Source organism: Scleropages formosus, chromosome 4, assembly GCF_900964775.1.
Source record: "Scleropages formosus chromosome 4, fSclFor1.1, whole genome shotgun sequence".
Classification (NCBI taxonomy): Eukaryota; Metazoa; Chordata; class Actinopteri; order Osteoglossiformes; family Osteoglossidae; genus Scleropages; species Scleropages formosus.
In genome coordinates this window covers 13,963,988-13,974,829 of record NC_041809.1, presented here as the reverse complement: position 1 = coordinate 13,974,829, position 10,842 = coordinate 13,963,988, and the positions used below count along the sequence as shown (strand labels likewise).

At 43.5% G+C, this 10,842-nt stretch overlaps 1 protein-coding gene across 1 annotated transcript in view; it reads left to right on the top strand.

The window, feature by feature from the left end:
- The first annotated feature begins 2,664 nt into the window (after nucleotides 1–2,664).
- The window catches only part of LOC108932765 (cGMP-dependent protein kinase 1-like), a 101,191-nt gene continuing 93,013 nt past the window's right edge, over nucleotides 2,665–10,842 (top strand). The window contains exon 1 of the mRNA XM_018749336.2: nucleotides 2,665–2,912. Within this exon, the coding sequence (XP_018604852.1) occupies nucleotides 2,665–2,912 (248 nt within the window). The remainder of the gene's footprint in view (nucleotides 2,913–10,842) is intronic.

The window sequence follows — 10,842 nt, the reverse complement described above, 5'->3', positions numbered from 1 at the left end:
CACAAGCCAAACAGGTGGTCATTGTAGATTACACAACCCTGTGCTGTGGCGGCGTTGCCTTTATACCTGACCATGCTGATTAGCAACAGGTGTGGTCACTTGGCTCATGGACATGGGCGTGACAGATACACATTTGGGTTGTGAGAATATGACTCAGTTAATAGTATTTGCTTAAATAGTCTCACTTTCTTCCAACTTTACAAGCAAAGTGTAGAGTCATTTTACTATTTATGATGGTTGAAATGATCAAATATTATATTAATATACTATATCTAAAACAGGAATATATATATATATATATATGTTAGAGAGTGGGGGGCATTATGTGAAGTGCATGGAATTCCATAGGAATGTCTGTCGGCCAAATTGGATGTGGAGACAATAGAGCAATTACAAGGAAGAGTTTAGCTGAAGGTTTTTCAGATATATAGCCACATTTTGGCAACAGGGTGTAGTTTTAGAAAATTGTTTACAATAAATGTGATCACTACTTGGTTTATTGCTCATCCTGAGGAAAATTGATCAATTAAAAAGAAAAGGTAGAATTACCCTGGACCAGTAACTCCTAAAAACTGCTCCAGGTTTTCTGAGCAAGGTCTGAAAACAGAAGAGTTTGCAAAGGTAACAGATATAGTGCACTTTTCTTCTGAGATGTACATAACTTTGGATAAAATGAATATGTAAATGTTTGTGTTTTATATTATTCTGAAATCATTCATTTATTGCGTTTTACAGTTTTCAAATTTTTTGGGGCTTTCAGATGGGCTGGTTACTCATTAATTTTCTCATTTAAAATAATGGGAGATAGGCTTTCAATTACCTGTTACATGTCTATAACTGCAGGGCTATATAGGGTTGCTTTGAGAAGCTCACAGTGTCACTGGTGTCTGCGTACCTGACAACACAACACCACGCAACAACACGACCACCATGACCCTCCCTTGACAGCCTCGGGACACAGTATAAAGCACCAGCCTCGACGCACCTGGCCGTGGAACTTCCAACTGAGAGATGTTCTCCTCACCTTGTTGTGTTTACGGGTGCAATAACTACACTCGAACACAAAGATAAGACGCGATGGATAATGTTTTCTTTTTCCTTTACTGAACCACGTGCAGCAACAACTCTTCTACCCTTTTTCCTGTACATATTGCCAGCCAACCAAACTCTAACCCATGGTGCTATTAAGAGTGGCCTATTAACACTTAGCTCGGAGTTTTCACTATAATAAATACGCAACACACCTATCTTCCGAGACTGACTGTTCTGCTCTGTGTTTTGGGTGAAATTCCGTGTGATACAAATAAAGTGATAGAACAAGCATCAGCAACTGAGTCTGCCCTCCTAATTCTTCACACTCGTCATGACACACAGTAGACCTGAAGGATGTGCAGCTTGTGTCCTCCTTAAATCTTCTACAGTTCATCCGTACCGGGGAAAAACAATGCACTGACACGTCAAGGGATGAGTTTAGTTAGAGCAACTAGATCATTTATGACAGATTCTCTGACCAGCTGCATCTATGTTTAGCACAGTGTTTTTTTAGGGAGTTCAGCTGAAGCCATGCTTACAAAAGGGCCTTCCTAAAAAAAGAGTCCATACACATAGGTAGTTTAAGGAAGTGATTGTCAGTCATACATGTAAAAAAAAATACTCAGATGGTGTCTATCATCAACATGCTGTTTTACATGATGGGCAATGTGATCAAAACTAAGAGTTGTAAGATATAATGAAAAGCCATTAAAGATTATTTTTTCTTCAGCTGTGCACTAAACCAGCATTTTACTGCAATTTTTGTTAATTATGTTATGCTCCATATTTTCAGATTTATTCAGTCTTGTCAGACTCCTAAATATAAAGTATACTATGACTCATGCAAGCAGCATTCTAGTACCATTACATCTATCATTACTTAGTTTGTTAAATTATACCCAGCAATTTTCATACAGATATTTTTACTTCCTTTAATAGACTTGATTTTTCCCAATAAAACAGAAAAGATTGTGAAAAGTAGAAATCAGAAATCCATAATAGTATATTTAGAATCTTTTAAAGGTTGTTCCCCAGTTAATTACAGCACATGCAAGAAGAGAAATGTTGTCATGTCATAACAAAGCAAGAATACTAAAATATAGCTTGATTTTCACAGCTACGAGACTAGTGGTATGTGTGGGGGGGATTCAGTGCTGTGATGTTGCCTTGGTGCGTTGCTATGTACACTGACTGTGCAGAAATGCTGTAATGGAAACACGGGCGCGAGGAGCCCGGCTGGAGCATGTGATCTGAGCCTGCGTTCCTTTCACATAACACGTCTCATTACACTCCTTGAGGAGAGTATGAGGCTCTCAAGTGAAACCTCAGTTTCAGTGATGTCCAAACACAGCGCGTCTCATGTTTTCTTATGTTCTGTTGGTGTCGGACTGTCAGCGCTGCACATGTGGCTCCGTCTCCAGCACTCTGTTTGGACTCGTGTCGAAGGAGGATGGAGTCCGAAGTGGGTTCGTGAAGGAGATGAGCGCTGGATGAAGGCGCGCGCACACACGCGCACACACACAGAGACAGAGACCGCTGTGCCAGGTGGCTTGTCCACTGTCACTGAAGCAAAACAAAGTTTGTACAAGTTCAAACAACCATCGGAATAATAGATATAATATTGGGAGAATGATGAGCGAGCTGGAGGAGGACTTCTCCCGGATCCTCATGTTTAAGGAGGAGAGGATCAAGGAGCTGGAGAGACGCCTTGCACAGAAGGAGGACGAGATCCACGAGTTGAAGAGGAAACTGCAGAAATGCCAGTCAGTTCTGCCGAACACGGCGGTGAGCGGACCACGAACCCGCAGAGCGCAGGGCATCTCTGCAGAACCACAGACCCACCGAGACCTCACCCTTCGGAAACATACCAAAACTGACCGGTACGGACCTCACCCCCTGGCGTTGCTGTAATGTGAAATGTGGCTTCTGTTCATTTTTTCATTTGGGTCGCCTGTAATACTTTTATTTATGTCTGATTGACAGTTACAGTAATTATTTCTCTTTATTCTGTAGCAGGGGGTGACGCTGTCGCGGACCGCTCCCTCTAGCTTTAAGCCTTTCGACGGTCTTTGCTAGCGCTCTCCCGGGGGCCCAGGGGATTACGCAGCGCTAGAAGAAGACAGTTATTGACCCGATCCTAAGTGCGGTCCAGCTGGAGCGAGGGCAGGTCAAGTGCGATGCATTACTGCCTTTTAGTGGCTCCCTGGGGCTCAAATGCTTGTCGTACGATGTACGATCCTCAAGCGCAAAGTCGTGCCTCCCATGCCAGAATACAGTATGTCAATATATGTCAATATATTCGTGTTTCTTCCCACTGCTGCGCACGTGAAAAATTCAAAAGACACGGGGAATGGAACCGCAACCTCAGTAATTACTGTACCTCAAAACACTGAAATTTTATCAAAAGAAACTGAGACTGCTTGAGGTAGATGTTTCATTCAGAAAAATGTATTACAGATTATAGGACCTTAAATGTACATTTATTAGTGTTATAAAAAGAAATGAAAGCATTTCTGCAAAAAGAATAAACATCATGCAATAGGCATCAATCCATAGAAACAAAGATTGAATTGAGCGATTAAAGAGAAAAACATACCTACTTTCAATCCAAGTATTGAACTTGTATTATTACTGTATTATTACTATTATTATTGTATTATGTTCATATTGTGTTCTGCACATTGTTCTTCACTAATACATTTTCTATATAAATACTGTTCTCTTCAGATATAGTTGTTGTACTAAAATTAAAATTATTCATTTTGTATATGGGTGTATGGAAAGAGAAAACAGCAGCAGTGGATGCCGTAGTAATATTCATGTGAGGAACAGCCTTCAGTTTTTATACAGAGCTTGAAGGTATATACTTATATATCTTCAATTTCTATTTAGTAGCATTGAAGTAATAACATTTACGGAAAATCTTAAAATGTACATACTATAAAACAAGATAATCTTTTTGTAACTAGAGTCCTTGCGGTTTTAACATTCTCGAACACCTTGATTAATATATTTAAAATTTATTATGAGATTACTTGTAGGATTTCTAAAGTAAAATCTTGAAAACAATCAGAGGATTACGGTACATTCAGCATATTTGAAAAACAAAAAAACAAACATATGCCCGTTAGTATTTGTTAAAGCCACTGGGTGGCAGTAGAGGACCGCTTGCTTAATGATACTCTCTTCATAGTTATCAATAATTACGCATTTTTAATACATGTCAAATTGTATTACCAAGATCTACAAAGCGGATATTATGAATGCTAAAATATTAACAATATTTTCAGTTTGGGCTTGCCTTCAGAAAAACAAAAATACCAGCACAATCAGAAAGAGAATCTACTTTTAAACAAGCAAGCATGCTATGTATGTATGTTTTTGAAATGTTTCTACTTGAAAACATATAAACAAATACACACACACATTTTCCAAACCGCTCGTCCCATACGGGATCGCGGGGAACCAGAGCCTAACCCGGCAACACAGGGCGTAGGGGGAGGGGACACACCCAGGATGGGACGCCAGTCCGCCGCAAGGCACCCCAAGCAGGGCTCGAACCCCAGACCCACCGGCGAGCAGGACCTGGTCCAACCCACTGCGCCTCCCCTCTATAAACAAATAGTTTTATTTAATTTAGATGTTGTTGTTATAGCACAGATGTGTAGACACATATGAGAGACATTTTTTTCTCAAAAAAAAACAAAGCAGTTTGCAGTATTTTGCTACAGTCTTTTAAGGGTCACTGACTGCAGAAATTCAGCACTGAGAAACTGATACCGACAAATGGTAAATTTGACAGCACCACACAGTTTTAGTCCTCACATTTCAATGTCGCTAGTCCAAAGATCACATTTTTATTGGTCTAAATGGAACAGTGTCTTTCTGGAAGTGTAAAGAACTTAAAGTGAAGGATTTGATCTGGAAATGCTATTTGAAGGACCGTATAGTAATGCCATGGTTGAATGAGCATTAGGAGCTTTGTTGGACAAAACAGAAAGCGCCTTTCCTTCTTTTGAAAACGTCTTCTTCTGGAAAACATCAAAAAATTAATTTGCAGAACAACTATAACTTTTTGAGATAATTGCACTGTAAACTGTAAATTTTGCTGTTTTAAATGTCTTGGTTAAATCCAGTAGTTGGCTTACAAACAACTATTTAACATTTTAAAAGTAATCGGTATGTTACTTACATTTTACATTTACATTTACATTTATTCATTAGCAGACACTTTTGTCCAAAGAGACGTACATATCAGCAAAAGTACAATTTATGCATTACATTAAGAGAAGGAGACATAGCTGCAGACATGAAAGTCTCAAGCAAACCTAATTTGTTACCTACCACTTGCTGCACCGAGGTTCATCGTTCGAGTAGGTGCGTAAAACACAGGATAGACAAATCCCAATACCCTCCAACAATTTTTATTTATTTATTTTTTTAATATTATAAGACACACAAATAAGCAAGTACAATGCCAGAGTAGTGGCTGAATAAAGGTTGTATCTGGGGATGCTTCTGGAGTTACAATGAATGAACAGTTACACCATAAATGAGCTGGAGAGATCTTGGGCAAAGTGGATCTGGAAACGGTGGGTTTTCAAACCCTTCTTGAATATAGACAGAGTTTCTACAGTTCTGAGTGACAGGGGAAGGTCATTCCACCACAACGGACCCAGAACTGAGAACCTCTGAGCTTTACCTTTCGTGCGCGGGACCACCAAGCGAGCAGAAGTAGATGAGCGAAGCCTGGCTGGGGTGTACCGGTTGATCAAGTCTTGTAAATAGCTGGGAGCAGTTCTACTGATGCATTTGTACACAGTAACCAGGGTCTTGAATTTGATTCGGGCAGCTATAGGAAGCCAGTGGAGAGAAATGAGTAAGAGGAGATACATGGGAGCGCTTTGGCAAATCAAACACAACTCGTGCAGCAGCATTCTGTAGAAGGAAGACCACACAGGAGAGAGTTGCAGTAGTCCAGATGGGAAGTCACCATGGCCTGGACAAGTAGTTGAGCAGAGTCAGTAGTGAGATAGGGAGAGATCCTACAAATATTATGCAGGATGTATCTGCAGGACCGGGTTGTGGCTTCGATGTGCTGAGAGAATGACAGACTCGCATCAAGCGTTACTCCCAGACTCTTAGCAAAGGAGCTAGGCGAAATGAGTGAGTTGTCCAGTTTGATTGAGAGATCATGACAGGAGGACAGGCCAGCTGTGAGGTAAAGAATCTCTGTTTTGGAGAGGTTGAGTTGGAGGTGGTGATCATACATCCATGAAGAGATGTCCGACAGGCAGCAATGCATGCGTACGGAGATGTCTGACGCACCAGGTGAAAAGGGAAGGAATAGCTGGGTATCATCAGCATAGCAGTGGTATTTGAATCCATGGGAGCTATGACCGGACTGAGGGAGGAGGTGTAGATGGAGAAAAGAAGAGGACCCAATATCGAGCCCTGCAGAATACCTGTTGAGAGAGGCAGAGGAGAAGAACGAGAGCTCCGCCAGACCACTTGATAGGATCTGACAAAGAGGTAAGACTCAAACCATATTTGTGCTGCACCTTTGATCCCAAGCTGGTTAAAAGAGGAGAGTAGAATCTGGTGATTGACAGTGTTGAGCGCTGCAGACAGATCGAGGAGGATGAGGACTGAGGAGAGGGAGGCAGCTCTAACAGCTTGGAGAGTGTCAGATACCACCAGAAGGGCAGTCTCAGTGGAGTGACCAGCTTTGAAACCAGACTGATAACCATCAAGGAGATTGTTCTGGGTGAGGAAATCAGACAGTTGATCACAGGCTGCCCGCTCTAGGGTTTTAGAGACGAAGGAGAGGAGAGAGACCGATCTGTAATTTTCAACCAGATTGGGGTCCAGGGAGGGCTTTTTAACACAGGTGAAATTAAAGCAGTTTTGAAGGCAGCTGAGAAACAGTCAGAGGAGAGTGAGGAGTTGGTGATTGTAGAGATAAAGGAGGAGAGTTGCAGGGAAATGTTCTGAAGGAGTGCTGATGGGATCAGATCAAATGAGCAGGTGGTGGCTCTGCGCAATATCAGGAGGTCAGCGACTTCAGATTCGGAGAGCGGCTTATTTATTTACTGAACTTACTTTTTAATCTGAGCCAACTATTTATTGAGCAATATAAAACGCTGGTCTGTTCATCCAATTCCATGTACCACCCTACAGTCATCTTGTTAGCCATAGGTGTTGCTATGAGCAAAAAGAGGGAGAGAACACAAGCCATCTCGTCAGTTCCTGGTGTGTTATTTGACAAAGAGAACATTGAATACATAACATGCGTATAACACCAAAATCCATAAGTACAACCCAAAATATTTCAACTGAAATTCAGCTGCATTCTCCCATGGGCTGAGTGTTGAATGTGTGTGCAACACCTTTCGTTATTAAGCAATTTTCTTTACATATCTGCTTACTGTTCCTATTTGCCATATTTCTAGAGATGGATTGATGGAATGAAATTATTTGCTCATTTGAAATATATATGATGGACAGCTTGGCAAACTTTAAATTCAGCCTCACACAGAGCAGGCGTTCACTGATGGGTTTCTATTGCAGCAAGGTATCAATGTGTTTCTTGCTGAGGATGAGGGCCACTCCTTCCTGGTAGTTTGTAATCTTGCTTTCCTTACCAGATGATGACTTCCCCAGTGTTTAGGATCATAGTTTGCACATTCCAGCATCTAATATATTGTTTTGGTATCAGGACGTTTGCTTTTGGGCTAGAGACGTCATTTCAACTTTTCTCCCCCTCCATCATTAGTCCAGTTGCCTGGGCTGCTTTGCTTCCTCTGCCAGGTGAAGATCTTTCCCTTGTTTCTGGACCACAAGAGTTTTATGGGGTGGGGTTGCTAGCCCCATGCCCAACCTTCCTCTTTTCTTATCCGGGCTTGGGACCAGCTATGGTGGAGTTCCATTTAATATCCTAAGAAAATTGACCTTATCCCAGAAGGGAGGATGTAATAAATTACAACATTAGAAGCATCAACTTGAACATTATTAGCCAGTTTACATACATACATACACACAGACACATTTTCTGAACCACTTGTCCCATGGGGAACCAGAGCCTAACCCAGCAATACAGGGCGTAAGGCTGGAGGGGGAGGGGACACACCCAGGACAGGACGCCAGTCTGTCACAAGGCACCCCAAGCGGGACTTGAACTCCAGACCCACTGGAGAGCAGGACCCGGTCCAACCCACCGCACCACCCCGCCCCCGTTTACAAAATATTTGTCAAAAAATAATAGTACAGTAACAATACATGCTGTCTGAAACTGCTTGTCCCAAGCCTAACAAGGCTGGAGGAGGAGGGAACGCCAGTCCATCGCAAGACACCCCAAGCAGGACTGGACCCCCAGGGCCACCAGAGATCAGGCCCCAGCCAAACCCGCTGTGCCACCGTATACAGTAGCACTAGTGCTTACAAAACTAAGGGAGGCAGACTAGTTTTACCACAAATGGCTACTGTGTGACGGCAGACATATGAACCCAGGTCCCTACAGTAAGGCACAGAGAAAATCTCCAGGATGTCATAGAGATCCTGTGTAGCGTTGGGTCCATAGTAATTTGTGTAGCGTTGTGCAGCACTGTAATTATTTTGTTTGTTAAGTAGTATTTAGTGGTTTGTTAAGACGACTGTTCTCCCGATCATTTCTGTGTCCTGTAGCGGGAGTGGGCGTAACTCCGTGAGTTCGATTAATCGCGTCTGGTTAGTTGTTTGTTTTGGTGGTGTAGTTTCGGTTTCGATTAGGCAGCTGATAGGCAGTAGCCCAGTTTAAATAGCAGCCAGTAACCCGTAGTGGCAGTGGTTGCGGCAGCCTCTTGGTGCGAAGACTTGGGGTGCAAAGACAAGGAAGTCTACCTGTGGGAGTCCACCAAGGAAGGCCACCATTACAGTTGTCCTCAAGGGAATATGCGTCCAACATGTCGGCCGTCAAACTCTTCTACGGTAAGCGAGCTGTGCGATTTTGCCACCGCAGGAGACCTGGGCGCTCTCGCTGCTACAGCAATCTGGTTTATCCTCACATGTCAAACCTTCCATCTTGCTTTACTTCCTCTATGGGAGTCTGGAATTGCCAGTCTGCTGTGAGAAAAGCTGACTTCATACCAGCCTATGCCTCCCATCTCTCACTGGACCTCCTGGCCCTCAGTGAAACCTGGATCACCCCAGACAACTCAGCCACACCTGCAGCACCCTCTACTAACTATTTCTTCTCTCACACCTCTCGTTCCGCTGGACCTCCCTGCAAGGCTATCCTCTCCAACTTCAAGCCGTTCTCCGAATCTGAAGTTGCTGACCTCCTGATATTGCGCAGAGCCACCACCTGCTCGCTTAATCCAATCCCATCATCACTCCTTCAGAACATTTCCCCCCAACTCTCCTCCTTCATCTCTTCTATCATCAACTCCTCACTCTCCTCTGACTGTTTCCCAGCTGCCTTCAAAACTGCTCTAATTTCACCTCTGTAAAAAAAAATCTCCCTGGACCCCAATCTGGTTGAAAATTACAGATCGGTCTCTCTCCTCTCCTTCCTTTCTAAAACTCTTGAGCGGGCAGCATATGATCAGCTGTCCGATTTCCTCACGCAGAACCATCTCCTTGATGGTTATCAGTCTGGTTTCAAAGCTGGTCACTCCACTGAGACTGCCCTTCTGGCAGTATCTGACGCTCTCCAAGCTGTTAGAGCTGCCTCCCTCTCCTCGGTCCTCATCCTCCTCAACCTGTCTGCAGCATTCGACACTGTAAATCATCGGATTCTACTCTCCTCTCTTAACCAGCTTGGGATCAAAGGTGTGGCACTTAGATGGTTTGAGTTCTACCTCTTTGACAGATCCTATCAAGTGGTCTGGCAGAGCTCCTGTCCTTCTTCTCTGCCTCTCTCAACCGGTGTTCCGCAGGGCTCGGTATTGGATCCTCTTCTTTTCTCCATCTACACCTCCTCCCTCAGTCCGGTCATAGCTCCCATGGATTCAAATACCACTGCTATGCTGATGATACCCAGCTATTCCTTCCCTTTTCACCTGGTGCGTCAGACATCTCCGTACGCATGCATTGCTGCCTGTCGGACATCTCTTCATGGATGTATGATCACCACCTCCAACTCAACCTCTCCAAAACAGAGATTCTTTACCTCACAGCTGGCCTGTCCTCCTGTCATGAGCTCTCAATCAAACTGGACAACTCACTCATTTCGCCTAGCTCCTTTGCTAAGAGTCTGGGAGTAACGCTTGATGCGAGTCTGTCATTCTCTCAGCACATCGAAGCCACAACCCGGTCCTGCAGATACATCCTGCATAATATTTGTAGGATCTCTCCCTATCTCACTACTGACTCTGCTCAACTACTTGTCCAGGCCATGGTGACTTCCCATCTGGACTACTTCAACTCTCTCCTGTGTGGTCTTCCTTCTACAGAATGCTGCTGCACGAGTTGTGTTTGATTTGCCAAAGCGCTCCCATGTATCTCCTCTTACTCATTTCTCTCCACTGGCTTCCTATAGCTGCCCGAATCAAATTCAAGACCCTGGTTACTGTGTACAAATGTATCAGTAGAACTGCTCCCAGCTATTTACAAGACTTGATCAACCGGTACACCCCAGCCAGGCTTCGCTCATCTACTTCTGCTCGCTTGGTGGTCTCGCGCACGAAAGGTAAAGCTCAGAGGTTCTCAGTTCTGGTGGAATGACCTTCCCCTGTCACTCAGAACTGTAGAAACTCTGTCTATATTCAAGAAGGGTTTGAAAACCCACCGTTTCCAGATCCACTTTGCCCAAGATCTCTTCAGATCATTTAT